At 43.7% G+C, this 20,869-nt stretch overlaps 1 protein-coding gene across 13 annotated transcripts in view; it reads right to left on the minus strand.

Moving 5' to 3' along the window:
• Positions 1-20,869, minus strand: part of WDTC1 (WD and tetratricopeptide repeats 1) — an 81,362-nt gene that overhangs the window by 39,776 nt on the left and 20,717 nt on the right. For 12 of the 13 annotated variants that reach the window (XR_013405423.1, XM_077967530.1, XM_077967539.1 and 9 more), the window contains exons 2-3: positions 12,559-12,706; positions 10,449-10,532 (exon numbers count right to left, since the gene is read on the minus strand). Coding sequence is in view for 11 of the 13 variants with exons in the window: in XM_077967530.1 (XP_077823656.1) it covers positions 10,449-10,532; positions 12,559-12,606 (132 nt within the window). In the remaining 2 variants the exon portion in view is untranslated. Of the gene's footprint in view, positions 1-10,407; positions 10,533-12,558; positions 12,707-20,869 lie in introns of all 13 variants that reach the window. The other variant, XM_077967511.1, reaches the window with a different exon arrangement.

A 20,869-nucleotide genomic window follows, 5' to 3' on the forward strand; every position in this document is an offset into this window, starting at 1 on the left:
ACCAAAATTGGCAAAAATTATATTAAAATGGCCCTCAAGCATATGGAATATATATTAAACTTCATTCATAAGAGAAATGTAACTTAAAACTATACTGAGACACTTTTTACTAGTTAGAATGATAAAAAAAAAAATTCAAAAGCTCAACCACACAGTCTACTGATGAGTTATAGAAAAACAGGCACATTCATGCATTGCTGGTGGGAAGACAAAATGGTGCAAATTCCATGGTGGAGAATTTGGCAACATCTGGTTTTTTTGTTTGTTTGTTTGTTTGTTTCTTTGTTTTTGAGATAGGATCTTACTCTGTTGCCTAGGCTGGAATGCAGTGGCACGATCTCAGCTCACTGTAGCCTCAACCTCCTAGGCCCAGGTGATCCTCTTACTTCAATCTCCCAAGTAGCTGGGACTACTGGCACGTGCCACCACGTCTGGCTAATTTTTGTATTTTTTGTAGAGATGGGGTCTTGCCATGTTGCCCAGGCTGATCTTGAACTCCTGAGCTCAAGCGATTCACCTGCCTCAGCCTCCCAAAGTGCTGGTATTAGAGGCGTGAGCCACCACGCCCGGCCAGCAATATCTAACAAAACTACATATACATTTACCCTTTGACTAGTACTCTCACTTTTAAGTTTTCTACCCTAAAGATACATCTCCAGCAATACTAAACTACCTATGTATTTAATACAAGGTAGTGGCCGGGCACGGTGGCTCAAGCCTGTAATCCCAGCACTTTGGGAGGCCGAGACGGGCGGATCACGAGGTCAGGAGATCGAGACCAGCCTGGCTAACACGGTGAAACCCCGTCTCTACTAAAAATACAAAAAACTAGCCGGGCGAGGTGGTGGGCGCCTGTAGTCCCAGCTACTTGGGAGGCTGAGGCAGGAGAATGGCATAAACCTGGGAGGCAGAGCTTGTAGTGAGCTGAGATCCGGCCACTGCACTCCAGCCTGGGTGACAGAGTGAGACTCTGTCTCAAAAAAAAAAAAAAAAAAAAAAAAAAATACAAGGTAGTTTGATTATAATAATTATTCTTATAATTACAAACTCTTAGAAACAACTCTACATGCCCACACATGGGAAATTCAATGAATACATCTTGGTGCATCTACACAATGGTGTACTCTACAGCTGTAAAATAATAAGTAAGGGCGGAAGGGCTGGGCGTGGTGGCTCCTGTCTATAATCCTAGCACTTTGGGAGGCCAAAATAGAAGGAATGCTTGAGGCCAGGAGTTCGAGACCAACCTGGTCAACACAGCAAGACCCCATCTCTGTTAAAAAAAAAAAATACAAAAATCAGCCAGGCGTGGTAGCGCGTGCCTATAGTCCTACCTCAGGAGGCTGAGGTGGGTGGATTGCTTGAGCCTGGGAGGTTGAGGGCTTCAGTGAGCTGAAATTGTGCCACTGCATTCCAGCCCAGGCAACAGAGACACTACCTCAAAAAAAAAAAAAAAAAGGAAGAACTCTGTGAACTGATATGGGATAATTTTCAAGATATATTGGTAAGTGGAAAAAAAAAAAAAGCAAAGCACAAGACAATCTTTCTCTCTCTCTCTCCCCAGTCCTTAAAAGACCTCCAAGTCCAGTCAACCAACCCATCTACTCTCTCCTTATAGGCAAACTCATGTCTTTACTTCCTTCCCTATCCAGCTAAGAATCGATGATTCATTATTACAACTGTTCTCTTACAACATTCATCTGACACATCCCCACTCTGGATAATCTCCTTGCTTTCCTGTGTCTTCAGCTTTCCCTTTCCCTGCCAGTTATTTCCTCTTCAGATTACACATGCTTGAGTTTCTTTCTTTTTTTTTTTTTTTGAGACGGAGTCTTGCTCTGTCACCTAGGTTGGAGAGCAGTGGCGCGATCTCGGTTCACTGCAACTTCCATCTCCCGCGTTCAAGCGATTCTCCTGCCTCAGCCTCCTGAATAGCTGGGATTATAGGCACACACCACCACACCTGGCGAATTTTTTTGTATTTTTGGTGGAAACAGGGTTCCACCATGTTGGTCAGGCTGGTCTCGAACTCCTGACCTTGTGATCTGCTTGCCTCAGCCTCCTAAAGTGCTGGGATTACAGGCATAAGTCACCGCGCCCGGCCGAGTTTCCTTAATTTATAAAAGTCCTTCCTTGATGCCAACTTCATACATATCTAGCTACAGCCTACTATTTCTCTCCCCCTTCCTTCATAGCCAGACTGAAAGAGTAATCTATACTTGATATTTTCACTTTCACTTCTTCGTTTTCCAATAATTCCTCAACCCACTTCTATCTATCCACACCACATTCCACAGAAATGGTTCTTGCCACGGTTACCACTATAGTGTCTTTGCTCTAAATCAATGAACACTTCTTGGTCCTTATTTTACTTTTCCACTGGCAGTAATGGCAGTACTATTTCCTTCTCATTCTGTCCACCAGGCTGGAGTTCAGTGGCATGATCATATCTCAGTGCAGCCTCAACCTCCCTAGGCTCAGATGATCCTCCTACCTTAGCTTAGTAGCTGGAACTACAGGTGTGCGCCATCATGCCTGGCTCTATTTTTTTTTTGTAAAGACCATGTTTCGCCATGTTGCCCAGGCTGATCTCAAACTCCTGGGCTCAAGTGATCTGCCCGTCTTGGCCTCCCAAAGTGCTAGGATTACAGGTGTGAGCCACTGCGCCTGGCCTAATTCTACCTCTTTTTAAAAATTATTTTAATTTTTAATTTTTTGAGGGAGAGTCGCTCTGTTGCCCAGGCTGGAGTGCAGTGGCACAATCTTGGCTCACTGTAACCTCCACCTCCTCCCAGGCTCAAGTGATTGTTGTGCCTCAGCCTCCCAAGTAGCTGGGACCACAGGGGTGTGTCACCACCCCTGCCTAATTTTTGTATTTTTAGTAGAAACAGGGTTTCACCATGTTAGCCAGGCTGGTCTCAAACTCCTGAGCTCAAGTAATCCGCCTGCCTTGGCCTCCCAAAGTGCTGGGATTACAGCACTTGCCCCAATTATACCTCTTAAATGTCTCTCAAATCCACTGGCTTCTCTCCATCCAAATTACTGTTATTTTAGTTCAGGTAACCCATCACCTCTTCCTGAATCACTGTCATAACCTCTTAACTGGTTCTGCCTGTCTCCAGTTTAAACTCCTGCAATCTATTCTTCATTTTGAAGCCAACATTAATTTTTTAAAAAGCATAACTCTGCCCAGGCATGGTGGCTCATGCCTGTAATCCCAGCACTTTGAGAGGCCAAGGTGGGTGGACTACATGAGCCTAGGGGTTCAAAACCAGCCTAGGCAACATGGTAAAACCCTGTTTCTAACTAGCTGGGCATGGTGGTGAGTGTCTGTAGTCCCAGCTACTTGGGAGGCTGAGGTGGGAGGATCATCCAAAGCCCAGGAGGTCAAGGCTATCGTGAGCCATGATCGTGTCACTGCACTCTAGCCTGGGTGACACAGTAAGACTCTGTCTCAACAACAACAACAACAACAAGAAGTCCGGGCACGGTGGCTCATGCCTGTAATCCCAGCACTTTGGGAGGTCAAGGTGGGCGGATCACAAGTTCAGGCGTTTGAGACCAGCCTGGCCCATATGGTGAAACCCCGTCTCTATTAAAAATACAAAAATTAGCCAGGAGTGGTGGTGCACACCTATAGTCCCAGCTACTCAGGAGGCTGAGGCAGAATTGCTTGAACCCGGGAGGCAGAGGTTGCAGTAAGCCAAGATCGTGCCACTGCACTCTAGCCTGGGTGACAGAGCAAGATTCCATCTCACAAACAAATAAACAAACAAAAAAGCATAACTCTGATCATGTTGCTCTTATGGTAAAAACCATTCAGTGGCTCTCCATTGTCCATAGTCTTCCACGTAGCTTACAACATCCTTCATTACAAATAGCCCATCCACACTTACCTCACCAATCTCATTTCTCATTCCTCTTCCACTTGAACTCTAATTGTTCTCTTAAATTGAGTATTCTCTATTCTCTCTTGCCACACTCATATGTTAGCCTAACATATTTATTGTTTGTACTTTTTTTTTTCGAGGCAGTCCCACTCTGTTGCCCAAGTTGGAGTGCAGTGGTGTGATCATGGCTTACTGCAGCCTCAACCTCCTGGGCTCAAGTGATCCTACTGCCTTAGCCTCCCAAGTAGCTGAGACTACAGGCGTGTGCCTCCACGCCTGGCTGATTTTTTTTTTTTTTTTTTGAGAAACAGGGCCTCCTTATGTTACCTAGGCTGGTCTTGAACTCCTTTCTTGACTCCCCATCCTCTTATCTCAGCCTCCCAAAGTGTTGGGATTTATAGGCATAAGCCACTGCACTGAGCCTACATTTTTCTTTTTTTTTTTTTTTTTTTTTTTTTTGAGACGGAGTCTCACTCTGTCCCCCTTGCTGGAGTGCAGTGGCCGGATCTCAGCTCACTGCAAGCTCCGCCTCCCGGGTTCAGGCCATTCTCCTGCCTCAGCCTCCCGAGTAGCTGGGACTACAGGCGCCCGCCACCTCGCCCGGCTAGTTTTTTTGTATTTTTTTTTAGTAGAGACGGGGTTTCACTGTGTTAGCCAGGATGGTCTCGATCTCCTGACCTCGTGATCCACCCGTCTCGGCCTCCCAAAGTGCTGGGATTACAGGCTTGAGCCACCGCGCCCGGCCCACATTTTTCATTTTAAAAAGTATCTTGGGCTGGGCGCAGTGGCTCACGCCTGTAATCCCAGCACCTTGGGAGGCTGAGGTGGGCAGACCACCTGAGGTCAGGAGTTCAAGACCAGCCTAGCCAACATAGTGAAACTCCATCTCTACTAAAACTACGAAAATTAGCCAGGTGTGGTGGCATGCACCTATAGTCCCAGTTACTTGGGAGGCTGAGGCAGGAGAATCCCTTGAACCCAGGAGACAAAGGTTGCAGTGAGCCAAGAATGCGCCACTGCATTCCAGCCTGAGTGACAGACTGAGTCTCTGTCTCAACAGAACTAAAAAATTGGCTGGGCTTGGTGGCTCAAGCCTGTAATCCCAGCACTTGAGAGGCTGAGGTGGGTGAATCACGAGGTCAGGAGTTCGAGACCACCCTGACCAACACTGTGAAACCCCATCTCTACTAAAAATACAAAACTTAGCCAGGCATGGAGGCATGTGCCTGTAATCCCAGCTACTCGGAAGGTTGAGGCAGGAGAATCACTTGAACCTGGGAGGTGGAGGGTGCAGTGAGCCAAGATCGCGCCACTGCACTCCAGCCTGGGTGACAGGGCAAGACTCCGTCTCAAAAAAAAAAAAAAAACAGGCCGGGCGCGGTGGCTCAAGCCTGTAATCCCAGCACTTTGGGAGGCCGAGACGGGCGATCACGAGGTCAGGAGATCGAGACCATCCTGGCTAACACGGTGAAACCCCGTCTCTACTTAAAAAAAATACAAAAAACTAGCCGGGCGAGGTGGCGGGCACCTGTAGTCCCAGCTACTCGGGAGGCTGAGGCAGGAGAATGGCGTAAACCCAGGAGGCGGAGCTTGCAGTGAGCTGAGATCCGGCCACTGCGCTCCAGCCTGGGCGACAGAGCGAGACTCCGTCTCAAAAAAAAAAAAAAAAAAAAAAAAAACCAGAAAACAAACAAACAAAAATTAAAAAATAAAAATTAAAAGATAAAAATAAAAAGTATCTTGAAAGCCAATCTGTGATCTCTCCGGCCTATCATTCTGCACTCATCTATGAAATCTCTCTTTTTTTATGTTTTCATTTTTGATGGTATAGAGACAGGGGTCTTGCCATGTTGCCCAGGCTGGTCTCAAACTCCTGAGCTCAAGTGATCCGCCTGCCATGGCCTCACAAATTACTGAGATTACAGGAGTGAGCCACCATGCCTCACCTGTGAAATTTCTCAAAATGATGATGAACACATTGTGGTTTGAGAGAGAATATTTGTTGAGCATTATGTTTGAGATAAGAGTGAAGGAATATGATAGGAGTAAAACTTGGTACAAACACCATGGAAGACAATTTTGGTAATATTTATCAAAATAAGAGATGCATATATCCTCTGACCTACAAATTCCACCCCAGGTATTCATCTGATAGAGATGTAACTGCATGTGCCAAATGATGTCATAAGGAATGACCCTGTACATGCAAAAAATTAGAAGTAATCTACATGTCTATTGGTACGGACAATTTAAGTAAATTATGGGTCCACATACACAACAGAACACTCTGAACCATGAAACAATTAGAAATTAGAAATATCTTATATATGAATATGGCAAAATTATGAAAGTATCTTTTTAAAGATACTTCATTGTTTTAGACCTTTTTTTTAGTAAGTTGTTGATTTTCTTACTGAAACAGTAAACATGTTAGGCTAACATTTGTGAGAAAAGGTAAGAATTTTATGCATAAAATTCCTCTGAAAGGATACTAAAACTGATTATATTAGTTGATTCCACGTAAATGGATTAGGTAGCTGGGAAAAATAATGAGGAGGTGACTTTTTAAACTTTTGAATTTGAAACATATGAATGTTGACCTATTAAAAAATAAGGTGAGTGGATCACTTGAGGATAGGAGTTTGAGACCAGCCTGGCCAACTTGGCGAAACTCCATCTCCAGCAAAATAAAAAATTTAGCTGGGTGTGGTGGCACATGCCTGTAATCCCAGCTACTCAGGAAGCTGAGGCATGAGAATTGCTTCAGCCCAGGAGGCAGAGGTTGCACTGAGCTGAGATCAGCCACTGCACTACAGCCTGGGCGACAGAGTGAGGCCCTGTAGCCAAAAAAAAAAAAAAAAAAAAGAAAGTAATCCAAGTTAACTTGGAGGCTTTTTAAACAGTCAGTTCTGTAGGTACAAATTCTATTAACATACAGGAAGGGTAAAAAATATCAAGACTAGCTAAAGTCTGAATTTTAAACGAACAGAAAATGCAAACTATAAAGTCAAAAAGTAAAAATCAGACCAGATTATTAAGGCGGAAGCTAGAGAAATCGCATGGCTGAATAGGGATAAGGTTATGAAAGCTACCTCTAATGTGGAAAATCAAAAAGCCAATCACACCAACAGGTTTTTATTGAGCATCTACTAAATGTTTGACACTATGTCATAATAGTTCTCTTTCAGCTTCCCTTTGCATTTTTCAAAAGCATACAGAGTAGAAAATTGGAAAACCCAGAAAAAAAATGTTTTGCCCAGATCATAAAGAAAACATCATAACCAGTACACACCAAAAGGCAGGAGCTTTTACTGTTGATTTTCCCTCTTATCCCACCCTTACCTCACACTAATCACCTTTTCTGAATGCCAAAGACAATGTATTATTGACTAACATGAAGTCCATATGTGACAATGACGGAAATAAAACAGGGAAGGAAATGACTGAAGAAGTTTTAAATAGCTAGATGCCATCAAATCAGCATCTTGGGACTGGTATCTTGGAAAACTTTAAGAGCTTTCCATAAATAACAACAATAATAGCAGCTAATGTTTGTGTATGTCATGGACTTATACAATATACTGGACACTGTGCTAGGTACTTTACATAAATTAACTTACTTACACCTAAGAGACATTACTTTACAGATGAAGAAATGGCCTTTAGAAGTTAAAGGGCTTCTCCAAGTTCACATTGCTTATAGAGGTATTTTAATTACCATTTGGGGTAATGCAAATAGTATTCTCTCCAACTCCAAACCAGGAAAGAGGAAAACAGATGGCTTTTTGAGAGTTAGACTGTAAAAATCAACACAGTCGAGCTTTCTCTTCTCCTTGGCTATCATGATACCATGTTCTCCTCAAACCTCTATGGCTATTCTTTCTGTCTTCAGTGGGTAGAGGAAGAGGAAAAGCAGGTACTCTCTAAATGCTGAAACACGTTGGTTCTTGGTCCTAGACCCTCTTCTTGCTCCTCCTACTTTTTCCCCAGGCGATATTATTCAGGCATCCCATTCCATTGCTCCATAGAGCGGTGGTTCTTAAAATTTTTAGTTTCAGGATCCCTTTACACTATTAAAAATTATTGAAGATTCCCAAGAGCTTTTGTTTATATGGGTGATATCTGTCAATATTTATCATATTAGAAATTAAAACAATTTTTTTTTTTCTGAGATGGAGTTTTATGCTTGTTGCCCAGGCCTGGAGTGCAATGGCATGATCTTGGCTCACTGCAACCTCTGCCTCCAGGGTTCAAGCGATTCTCCTGCTTCAGCCTCCCAAGTTGCTGGGATTACGGGCATGCACAACCACAGCCAACTAATTTTTGTATTTTTTGTAGAGCTGGGGTTTCTCCATGTTGGGCAGGCTGGTTTTGAACTCCTGACCTCAGGTGATCCGCCCGTCTCAGCCTCCCTAAGTGCTGGGATTACAGGCGTGAGCCACTGCGCCCAGCAATTTTTTTTTTTTAAACAGGGTCTCACTCTGTCACCCAGGCTGGAGTGCAGTGGCACAATCACACTTCACTGCAGCCTCAACCTCCTAGGCCCAAGTGATCCTCCCATTTTAGCCTCCCAAATAGTTGGGACAAGTACGCACCACCATGCTTGGCTAATTCCTTTTTAAAAAAATTTTTAGTAGAGACAAGGTCTCACTATGTTGCCCAGGCTGGCATATTATTAATTCGCTAAAAAAAAACAATAAAAAACACATTTTAAATGAAATAACTGTATTTTCCAAGGCAAAGAATTTAATGAGAAGAGTGGTGTTGTTTTACATTTTTGCAAACTTCTTTAATGTATAGTTTAATGGAAGACCAGTAGATTCTCATCTGCTCTTGTATTCAGCCCACTGCAATGTCAGTTTTGGTTGAAGTATGTGAAAAAAAATCCAGCCTCACAAAGAAGCTGGAATTGGAAGGAATATTTGAATAGCCTTTTTAGATAATTGTGTATATCCTTCTTTGATACTATGCCAAAACTCAACAAGTACTAAGTTCTTAAAGATTATAATGTGGGCTAGGCACAGTAGCTCACACCTGTAATCCAAGCACTCTGGGCGGTTGAGGCAGGTGAATGGCTTGAGCTCAGGAGTTTGAGACCAGCCTGGGCAACATGGTGAAACTCTGTCTCTACAAAAAAATACAAAAATTAGCTGGGCATGGTGGCATGTATCTGTAATCCCAGCTATTCACGGGGCTGAGGCAGGAGGATCACTTGAGCCCGGGAAATTGAGGCTGCAGTGAGTCAAGATGGCACCACTGCATTCCAGCCTGGGCAACAATACAAGACACTGTTTCAAAAAAAAAAAAAAAAAATTAGATTCAAAATGTGATCTTGGCTGGGTGAGGTGGCTCATGCCTGTATTCCCAGCACTTTGGGAGACCAAGGTGGGAGAACTGTTTGAGGTCAGGAATTGGAGATCAGCTTGGGCAACATAGCAAGACCCCAACTCTACCAAAAACAAACAAACAAAAAAACAAACAAACAAAAAAAACAAAGACCCACAAAACACAAAACACATGACGTTGAGGAAGAAAAGAGAATGGAACTAACATTATGGAGTCTCTATGTCAGACACAATGAAAAAGCTGAATTTCTGGACCAAAGGTCTGGCCTATCCGTGGACTGGACAGGACAAACTTGAACAAGTGTTTTGGTTTTTGGCTTTTTTTTTTTTTTTTAACATTTTATTATTTTAATTTTTAGAGACGAGGTCTTGCTATATTGCTCAGGCTGGACTTGAACTCCTGGGCTCAAGCAATCCTCCTGTCTCAGCCTCCCAAATAGCTGGGACTATAGGCATGTATCATTGAACCTGGCTTTCTTTTATTTTTTTCTTTTTTGAGAAACAGTCTTGCTCTGTCATCCAGGCAGGAGTGCAGTGGCACGATCCTGGTTCATTACAACTTCCGCCTCCTGGATTTAAGTAATTCTCATGTCTTAGCCTCCCGAATAGCTGGGATTACAGGCATGCACCACCATGTCTGGCTAATTTTGTATTTTTAGTAAAGTTGGTATTTCACCATGTTGGCCAGGCTGGTCTCAAACTCCTGACCTCAAGTGATCCATCCTCTTTGACCTCCCAAAGTGCTGCGAATATAGGCATGAGCCAGTCTTTTTTTAAAAATACCTATTCTCAGTCTACATACCCATAGCATTGCTTTGATGCCAAAATAAGAAAGTGTGTATGTTTGTGTGTGTGTGCATGTATACATTATGTGTATGTGTATATGTACATGAAAACACTATAAATTCTATATTACTGTATACAGGTAGGAATCTGTATTCACTGCCCAAGCCAATAGTAAAAATAGTGGTATGAAATTGAACAAACTTTTTTAAAGCACAAAGCAAATAATATGTCCAAAAAAATAATTTATACGTGACTATGTCAATAGCTGACTTGATTCAGATTTAGTTGTCTATTGAAGGAGAAGTAACCATCAGATATGGTCTGCAGAGAAACACTTGTTTATGCCTTGATGAGGCCAAGAGGATTTCTGCAGGCAAAGAATGGACAGCAGGTCATCTGCATCTAGGGTGTAAACTGGATCTCTTACCTGCAGCTCTGCTTCCAGGCCCAGTCGCCGGATAAAGGGGTCAGTGACATGGTAGCGCCGCTCAAAGCTCAGGGCACCCCGCTCCTAGAGGACAGAAACAAATTCTTGATTTCATCGATTCAATTAAATATGATTTATTATGTGCCTACTATATATCCAGCCCTTTCCTGGGCACCACAGGAGCTAAAGAAGACAACAAAGAACTGGCCTACAGGACTTTGTATTATTCTTGGACAAGGATTAGAGAAGACTAGAAGACAGTAGTATATAATTAAGCAGTAAGTGGTGCTGTCCAGTTTTTTTTTTTTTTTTAAAAAAGCAAAAAATTTTTAAAAAGGAGAAGAAAAATTGGAAACAACAATGGGGAATAGTTCCATATTTAGGATGAACAGGGTGGGAATCATCTTTAGGACACACATTGCACACAAAGGGGAAAAAAAACCCTGCTGATTCTGTGCCTCTAGGAAATGGCCCCTGTCTTTAAGGACTACTCAGTCTAATGAAATCACACACAAAAAACTTCCACAAATGGACAAAGCTAAAAGGATTCAGGGGCTGTGCATGGTGGCTCATGCCTGTAATCCCAGTACTTTGGGAGCCAAGGAGGGCAGATCATCTGAGGTCAGGAATTCAAGACCAGCCTGGCCAACATGGTATAACCCCATCTCTACTAAAAATACAAAATTAGCCAGGCATGGTAGCACACACCTGTAATCCCAGCTACTCGGGAGGCTGAGGCAGGAGAATCACTTGAACCTGGGAGGTGGAGGTTGCAGTGAGCCAAGATCATGCCATTGCACTCCAGCCTGGGCAATAAGAGCAAAACTCTGTCTCAAAAAATAAAAATAAAAATAAAAATAAAAATGAGATAAAAGGATCCAGGGATTCAGGGAAAAATACACAAATACACCAAGTACATGGCTCATGTAGAGGCACATACTCAAACCTTCTAAATGGTGACCACAGCTTATGCTGCATGCCACTTGATTTTTAAAAATTTTTTCAGTTAAAAATTTGTTTAGGCCAGGCGTTGTGGCTGACACCTGTAATCCCAGCACTTTGGGAGGCCAAGGCGGGTGGATCACAAGGTCAGGAGATCAAGACCACCCTGACTAACATGGTGAAACCCCGTCTCTACTAAAAATACAAAAAATTAGCTGGGCATGGAGACATATGCCTGTAGTCCCAGCTACTTGGGAGACTGAGGCAAGAGAATTGCTTGAACCTGGGAGGCGGAGGTTGCAGTGAGCCGAGATCACACCACTGCACCCCAGCCTGGGTAACAGCATCACAGCGTCTCGGAAAAAAAAAAATTTTTTTTTAGTACTTTTTAGCACTTAACTTGTCAAAGAACTTTCTCAAGGTCAGTCTCCAGGCAGACAGCCATTATCATCATTTAACAACATAAAACTGAGGCACAGGAGGTAAAATGACTAAAGACCTATAGTTAGTTAATTAGGGCAGTGGTGAGATGAAGCTCCTGACTCCAGCTGGGGATTCTTACCAGCGCTGGAGCGCATCATGCCTTGGTTTAATGTATTCCATTAAACCTCCATGGGTCCTTTACTGAGGGTTTCCCTGACAAAGCCTGGGGCTGCTTCACTAACTGAACTTGACTGCCCAGTCATCCATTCATCTCACAGGTATCAGAGTGTCTTCTACATATAAACTGCAGAGGACAGGCTTTAGCACAGGAGAGCCTCAGAGAGAATACAAGCTGAACTGGGACTAATGCTCTCCCAGGATCTCATACATACACAACTTGGCAGCTGGAGCAACATGAAGAAGTTATATTTACTCTTGTGCACCACCTGCCCAACACAAGAATGTGTATGTATCTGCACAACACATTGACAGCTCCCCTCCCTCGCCAGCCTGCATTAATCTCAGCAGCCCAGGCACAAGTATGTGGACAGAGTCTCCATGAAATCCACGTTCTTAGACAACACAAGATGGAGAGGAAGAGACCTTGATTCTAGTCCTGGGTCTGCCACTAACTATGTGACTTTCGGCAAGTCACAGACTGTAGATTTCAGTTTTTTCACCTGTAAAATCAACCTGTGGGAAAGAAAGGATCTCATGATCTGGTTCAGAAGTCTGGGCTGCTTACCTTGATCTGCCTACGGATGAGGTCTCTAGTTATGTTGACTTTTGCCATCTTTTCTTAATGGGTTTAACAGAAGGTAGCTATAAAAGGATCTTCAGGACTCCTGAGCATTCCAGCCAAGCCCAGGTCCACAAAATACACATTTAATTACCTGGGGGAAAAAAAATCATCAAACTTTGGAGGATGGATAATAAGGTGGCTCCCAGGACCTAATTCCACCCCTAAAACAGCCCACCCAGTGAACTGGCCATTGCCTGTCATTTGCGGCATGGTGGGCTAGCCCTGCTCCAGAGTGTTGAAAAACCTCTAGAATGGGTGAAGTCAGTGGGGAGAACAGTAGCACAGTCCCAAGAACCACTGGAACAAACACGGAAGGAATATGTTATACTTCATCAGAAAATGGCAGGTTGGGTATAAGTATGAAGGATGATGGTAGCATATCCTTAAAGTTAGAACAAGGCAAAACCAGAAAGACATCAAGTTTCACTTGCTCAGTAGGCATCTGTGGCAGCTCATCTGAACTTTTAGTCATGCTTCAAATCTCTGATCCTCAGCTTGGCTCTCCCCAAAACCAAATCAGTATCACAGACAGAACTCTCAAGCCTCTAATAGATTCATGGAATCAAACAGTGTAAAGGAAATGTAATGGTGACCATGTCCAAGACCCAGCCTAACGAAGAAATTCTTCTTTAACATCCTGGTAGGGCTAGGCGCGGTGGCTCATGCCTGTAATCCCAGCACTTTGGGAGGCTGAGGTGGGTGGATCACGAGATCAGGAGATCGAGACCATCTTGGCTAACATGGTGAAACCCCGTCTCTACCAAAAATACAAAAAAAAAAGTTGGGCATGGTGGTGGCCGCCTGTAGTTCCAGCTACTCGGGCGGCTAAAGCAGGAAAATGGCATGAACCTGGGAGGCGGAGCTTGCAATGAGCCGAGATTGCACCACTGCACTCCAGCCTGAGCAACAGAGCAAGACTCCATCTCAAAAACACAAAAAACTGAAAAAACAAAACACAAAACAAAACAAAACAAAAAAACATGCTGGTAGGTAGACTTTTAGTTTCACTCCTCTTTTTTTCCTTTTTTGAGACAGGGTCTCACTCTGTCACCCAGGCTGCAGTGCAGCGGCATGATCATGGCTCACTGTAGCCTCAACTTTCAAGGCTCAAGTGATCCTCCCATCTCAGCCTCCTGAGTAGCTGAGATCACAGGTGCACACTACCCCTCCCAGCTAATTTTTTCTTTTTTTTTTTTTTTTTTTGTAGAGATGGAATCTCGCCATCTTGCTGAAGCTGGTATTGAAATCCCGGGCTCAAGAGATCTGTCTACCTCAGCTTTCCAAAGTGCTGGGATTACAGGCACGAGCCACTGTGCTGGTCTAGCCTTACCACTTGTTGAAGCAACCTATTCCTGTGTTATACAACTCTGATTGTTAAAAATAATAAGCAATCCTATTTCTGAGGATTTGCCACAAGAAAAAGAAAAGTTGGCCGGGCGCGGTGACTCAAGCCTGTAATCCCAGCACTTTGGGAGGCCGAGGCGGGTGGATCACGAGGTCAGGAGACCGAGACTATCCTGGCTAACATGGTGAAACCCCATCTCTACTAAAAATACAAAAAAACTAGCCGGGCGTGGTGGCGGGCGCCTGTAGTCTCAGCTACTTGGGAGGCTGAGGCGGGAGAATGGCGTGAACCCGGGAGGCGGAGCTTGCAGTGAGCCGAGATCACGCCACTGCACTCCAGCCTGGGAGACACAGCGAGACTCCGTCTCAAAAAAAAAAAAAAAAAAGAAAAAGAAAAGTCAGGTGTGGTGGTACACTGCTGTGCACCTATAGTCCCAACTACTCAGGAGGCTGAGACAGGAGAATCACTTGAGCCCAGGAGTTCAAGTCCTGCTTGGGCAATATATTTTAGAGACTCTGTCTCTAAAAAAGAAAAACAATTTTATCATAAGAAAATTCAAAATATGGCTTGGCACAGTGGCTCAAGCCTGTAATCCCAGCACTTTGGGAGGTTGAGGTGGGAGGACTGCTTGAAGCCAGGTATTAGAGACCAGCCTGGGCAGCAAAGTGAACCTTATCTATATTAAAAAAAAAAAAAAAAAAAAGTTGGACATGGTGGCATGCGCCTGTAGTCCCAGCTACTCAGGAGGCTGAGGTGGGAAGATCACTTGAGCCTGGGGGTTTGAGGCTGCAGTGAGCTATGATGACACCATTGCACTCCTGCCTGGGTGACAGAACAAGACCCTGTCTCTAAACAAATGAAAAATAAGTAAAATAATAGAAAGAAAACAATAGTTCTCTTTGGGTAATGATATGACTGACTTTTTCTACTTTTTAATATTTTCAAAATTATTCTATAAAAGCACACTAATTTTGTAATCAGATTTAAAAATACTAGACTTTCAAGGAAAGTTCTGCCTCCTGTCATTTTCACTTTTTAGTCCTGGTTCCACCTCTGAAGCCACACAGATGTTTAGTCTTTCTTCCCAATGATGGCCCTTTGTACTCGGAAGATGGCTCTCAGGGTCCACCAGTTCTCTCTGCCAACCCCGCCAGTCATTAGGACCTCACAAGGCTACTTTTCAATCTCTCACCAGTTGGCCTTCTGCAGATTCCTAGTACGCCCTCCTGAAATCACATTTTTCACCTGATCTGTGAGCAGGCTCCTTCCTTTCCTCTGTCATTTAACCACAAAAGAAAACTCGACACTTAAACATTATGTTATTGCAGATCTTGTTTTCCTTTAGTGCTAGGCATGCAGTAGGACAAAAAAAAAAAAAAAAAAAAAAAAAAAAAAAAACTAGCTGCCAAATTAGATGTTCTCATTCAGCCCGAGTTCTTTGGGGCTTATGCCTCCATAATCAATTTTGGGATAACAAGCTCTTTCTTTCTTTCCTTTATTTCCTTCCATTCTTTCCTTCCTTCCTTCCCTCCCTCCCTTCCTTTTTCTTTCCTTCCTTTTCTTTTTTTTTTTTTGGCAGAGTCTTGCTCTGTTGCTCAGGCTGGAATGCAGTGGTGCGATCTTGGCTCATTGCAACCTCTGCCTCCCGGGTTCAAGTGATTCTCATGCCTCAGCTTCCCAAGTAGCTGGGACTACAGGCACCTGCCACCACGCCAGGCTAATTTTTGTATTTTTAGCAGAGGCAGGGTTTCACCACGTGATCGCAAACTCCCGACGTCAGGTGATTCGCCTTCCTCAGCCTCCGAAAGTGCTGAGATTACAGGTGTGAGCCAACGTGCCCGGCCATTTTTTTTTTTTTTTTTAATTGAGATGGGGTCTCGTTATGTTGCCCAGGATGTCTCGAATTCCTGGGCTCAAGCAACTCTCTCACCTCGGCCTCCCAAAGTGCTGGGATTACAGGCATGAGCCACCGTGCCTGGCAGGATCATAAGCTCTTAAAAAGACAAGAACTGCCAGGCACGGTGGCTCATGCCTGTAATCTCAGCACTTTGGGAGGCTGAGATGGGTGGATCATGAGGTCAGGAGTTTGACACCAGCCTGGCCAATATGGTGAAACCCCGTCTCTACTAAAAATACAAAAATTAGCAGTGTGTGGTGGCACGTGCCTGTAGTCCCAGTTATGTGGTGGCACATGCCTGTAGTCCCAGCTACTCAGGAGGCTGAGGCAGGAGAATCACTTGTACCCAGGAGGCGGAGGTTGCAGTGAGCCTAGTCTGTACCACTGCACTCCAGCCTGGGTGACAGAGCAAGACTCTCAAAAAGAAAAAACAAACAAACAAAACAGGCAAGAACCTTCCCTTACAACATGAAGCCATTCAGCATTGCCATCTTAGTGTCATTACCAGGGAGATATGGCAGTCGCTGGCATTTTTAAGGGTAAGCATCAAGAACACCAGAATACCAGTTGACAACTATAGTTTCATGATGATTTTTGCAGGGGTCTTTGGCCATCAAATTAAAAATGTGAATTTGGACAAATTAATGTAAGCCAAACACTAGCCCGAAATGGCATCTATAGCTCTGCTTTGTGATATACTGGTCAAAGCCAAACAACAACAATAATTTCCCCCACAGTCACCAAGAATATGAGGTGAGGATGATTACATTGGAAATAAGACCAAGGAAGTGAGTGGATCTGGTATTAAGTAAAAACAGTTGTGTGGCCTTAAGTCTCTTAATCTTTCCAAGCAGGCACTCACACCTGTGACTCACGGGCATAGGACGCATTGGAACACTCACTCACGGGGTTATGTACGCTTCACCCGAAAAAGGCTCATTCCTTACCCCCAATACCCTTCTCCTTGGAAGACTGCTGTGGAGGTCAAATGAAACAATGTAAGTCAAAAGGCTTTTCTTTTAAAAATATACATGTTTTTATTTGCTAAGAAAAATATGTTATCAAGTATTAAGCACTTACTATGTGCCAGGCATTGTGCTAAGGGTTTTATAGTCATTCATTCAACAAATGAACATAAGGAGCTTTTACTACATGCCAGGTGCTGTTCCTGGCACAGAATGAAGGGATGTATCAATGAGCAAAACAGGCAATGTCCTTGCTTTCATGGTACTGACATTCTAGCAGGCGGGGACAGACAATAAACAATGAAATAAATAAAAATAAGAAAATATCCAGCAGTGGAAAGTGCTATGATGACAATAACACAAGCTGAAGTGACAATGACTGGGGAGCTACTTTTAGACTTCAGGTCAAAGAAACTGTAGTGGACATTTGTCGAATTTTCTGGCTTCTCAGCATTTGAACCCTTCTTATATTTTGGAATTCCCCTTCTGAGTCTAGTGGGAAGCAGAGCCCCTTACCACTATAAAGTGAGAAAGAAGGTGACTGAGATTCTCTTTCTGAGGCCACTTGCAGCTACAGTGTGAATACATGGCCCAGGCTATGCCAACCAGACACATCACCCCTAAACCTTGAACTGGAATCTAGTATCTCAGAGTCAGAGGACCACAGAGAATCCACCTGGAGTGCGGCAAGGGGTGGCCACAGCGGCCATTAAGTCCAGTGCAGCAGGTGGTGTTAGCTGTGTAAGTAGTGGTGGCAACAGTGTGTTCATCAGGCTGAGTCTATGAATGCTTTTGGTTGTGGGTTCTGCCTGCTGCCCAGTTTCTCTTGTTCTAGCATTCTTCAAGCATGACTCTATGACCTTCCCTGATGTTTTGTGAATTTCCTTAATATCTTTTCAGTAATCAGCCAGAGTTGGTTTCCGTTGCATACAACTACAAATCCTGCCTGATATAGAGGGGTTCTCTAAGATGACATTTAGGCTGAAACATGAATGTCAAGAAGCAGCAAAGAACTGGGGGAAAAACACTTCCAGGGAGAGAGTGCTAAGACCACAGAAGAGTGGTTCAAAAAGTTTTGGCCGGGTGCAGTGGTTCACGCCTATAATCCCAGCACTTTGGGAGGCTGAGATGGGCGGATCAACTGAGGTCAGGAGTTCGAGACCAGCCCGGCCAACATGGTGAAACCCCATCTCTACTAAAAATACAAAAATTAGCTGCGTGTGGTGGAGCATGCCTGTAATCCCAGCTACTCAGGAGGCTGAGGCAGGAGAATCGCTTGAACCTGGGAGGCAGAGGTTGCAGTGAGCTGAGATCGCGCCACTGCACACCAGCCTGGGCGACAGAGCGAGACTCCATCTCAGGAAAAAAGGTTTTGTGGGCTGGTTCAAAAGTACCAAGTTATCTCAATTGATTATTCACAGTTACAGATTGAACTCCTTGTTCTACTCTTTCCCCTCTTTTCACTACTGCACTTGAATTGTCTTAAAACAAAAAAAGCTTGTAGCGTAGATGCTCTTACTGTCGTAATTTTACATATAAGGAAACATATTCATAAGACATGCAACAATTTTCACAATGTTACATAGCTAAAACTGGAGCTGGAACACGAACTCAAACCCAGGGCCATGTGATTCCATTCTCTTGACAACTATGGTATGTAATTTCCTAGCATACCGATCGCTATGAGAATCCACCAAAAGAGCCCACTAAATTGCCATAACTTATTCATTAATTTTCTTAAAACGTTAACTGGGTATTTACCTAGCACCAAGCGCTGTGATAGAGAAGGAGGAATAATGAGATGAAATACACATACTAAGAGAGCTCAGTATCAAAGACAAGGGGTTTTTAGCTAAGACTGGTGTGTGGCTTGGAAATACCAAAAGGAACAAAAGTTGGGGGGAAAAGAGAAACCAGACAAGCAGGAAACCACAATTCAGGTAAATAGTAAAATGGAAGTTGGGATCAAATTGATAGACAGGTTTAAAAAAAAAAACAAAATGTCAAAATTTGGCTAGGCGCGGTGGCTCACGCCTGTAATCCCAGCACTTTGGGAGACCAAGGTAGGCAGATCACCTGAGGTTGGGAGTTCAAGATCAGCCTGGCCAACATGGTGAAACCACGTCTCTACTAAAAATACAAAAAAATTAGCCAGGTGTGGTGGTGCACGCCTGTGATCCCAGCTACTGGGGAGGCTGGGGCAGGAGAATCATTTTAACCCGGGAGGCAGAGGTTGCAGTGAGCCAAGATCGCACCATTGCATTCCACCCTGGACGACAGAGCAAAACTCCATCTCAAAAAAAAAAGTCAAAATACAACTGATGCCTAGTTAGCATTTTTTTTCTTTTCTTTCTTTTTTTTTTTTTTAGATAGAGTCTCACTCCGTCACCCATGCTGGAGTGCAGTGGCACGATCTCAGCTCACTGCAACACTGCCTCTCAGGTTCAAGTGGTTCTCATGCCTCAGCCTCCCAAGTAGCTGAGATTACAGGCGTGCATCACCATGTCTGGCTATTTTTTATGTACTTTTTGTAGAGATAGGGTTTCGCCATGTTGGTCAGGCTGATCTTGAACTCCTGACCTCAAATGATCCAACTGCCTCCACGTTCCCAAGTGCTGGGATTACAGGCATCAGCCACCACGTCTGGCCTGGTTAGCATTCTGGTGAATATTTCTGCTCCCATCCTGAGAAGAAATGATAGCATACTGGTAGAGAGCTCATCTTGGAGTGTGCCTATCTTCTCTCCTCTCAAGAAAAATAGGGATTCAGTGCGTTTCCACAAACTTTTACAGGCAGACAAACATAACTAGAAACACTTCATTTTTAAAAATCTTTTTTTTTTTTTTTAAACTGGAAACACTTCTAAGTAGAGATTATTTAAAAGGTTCACATCAGGAAGGAAATACCCTTAAATCTACCAAGGGGCATAACAAATTTCATACTTCAGTCCAAAAGTCTCTCAAACACAAATAATCAGATCAATAAATCAATAGTTATCTGAGGATGAGAAGATTTAATCATGATCAAATTTTAAAAGCATTATTTTAAGGAGGGCTTTGAGCTCAGCTATAAAATGACATGAATGAGAGATTTGGAATTGACACAATAAAGTTACACATATGATTAAACACTAGAAAAGACTACATCAAGGGGATTTCTATCTGGTGCAGCATGCAAATTACATAATGTTCAGTTCTGCTAAGAGGCAAAAAGGCTGAAATTAGTGACTTTAAGAATTCATAAAACAAAATTTTCAATGCCTATTATGCCAGGCACTGTGATAAACTTTGAAAATACAGCAGATGACTGAAAGTGGTGGCTCACACCTATAATCCCAGCATTTTGGGAGGCAGAGGTGGGAAGATCTCTTGAGGTCAGGACTTCAAGACCGGCCTAAACAACACAGCAAGACCTTGTCTCTTAAAAAAAAAAAAAAGAAGAAGAAAAGAAATGCAACAGAGAGGAGGCTGGGCGCCGTGGCTCACGCCTGTAATCTCAGCACTTTGGGAGACCAAGGTGGGCAGATCATGAATCAGGAGATCGAGACCATCCTCGCCAACACAGTGAAACCCTGTCTCTACTAAAAATACAAAAAATTAGCCAGGTGTGGTGGCAGGCACCTGTAGTGCCAATTACTCGGGAGGCTGAGGCAGGAGAATCATTTGAACCCAGGAGGCGGAGGTTGCAATGAGCCGAGATCGCACCACTGCACTCCAGCCTGGGTGACAGAATGAGACTCTGTCTCAAAAAAAAAAAAAAAAAAAAGAAAGAAAAAAAGAAAGAAAAGAAATACAGCAGAGACTAAGCCAAACACAGATACTTCTCTTCAAAGACACACAATAGGCCGGGCATGGTGGCTCACGCCTGTAATCCCAGCACTTTTGGAGGCCGAGGCAGGCAGATCACCTGAGGTCAGGAGTCTGAGACCAGCCTGGCCAACATGGTGGAACCCTGTCTCTACCAAAAATATAAAAATTTGCCAGGTGTACTGTTGGGCGCCTGTAGTCCCAACTACTTGGGAGGCCGAGGCAGGAGAATTACTTGAAC

This window comes from Macaca mulatta, chromosome 1 (assembly GCF_049350105.2).
Source record: "Macaca mulatta isolate MMU2019108-1 chromosome 1, T2T-MMU8v2.0, whole genome shotgun sequence".
Lineage (NCBI taxonomy): Eukaryota > Metazoa > Chordata > Mammalia > Primates > Cercopithecidae > Macaca > Macaca mulatta.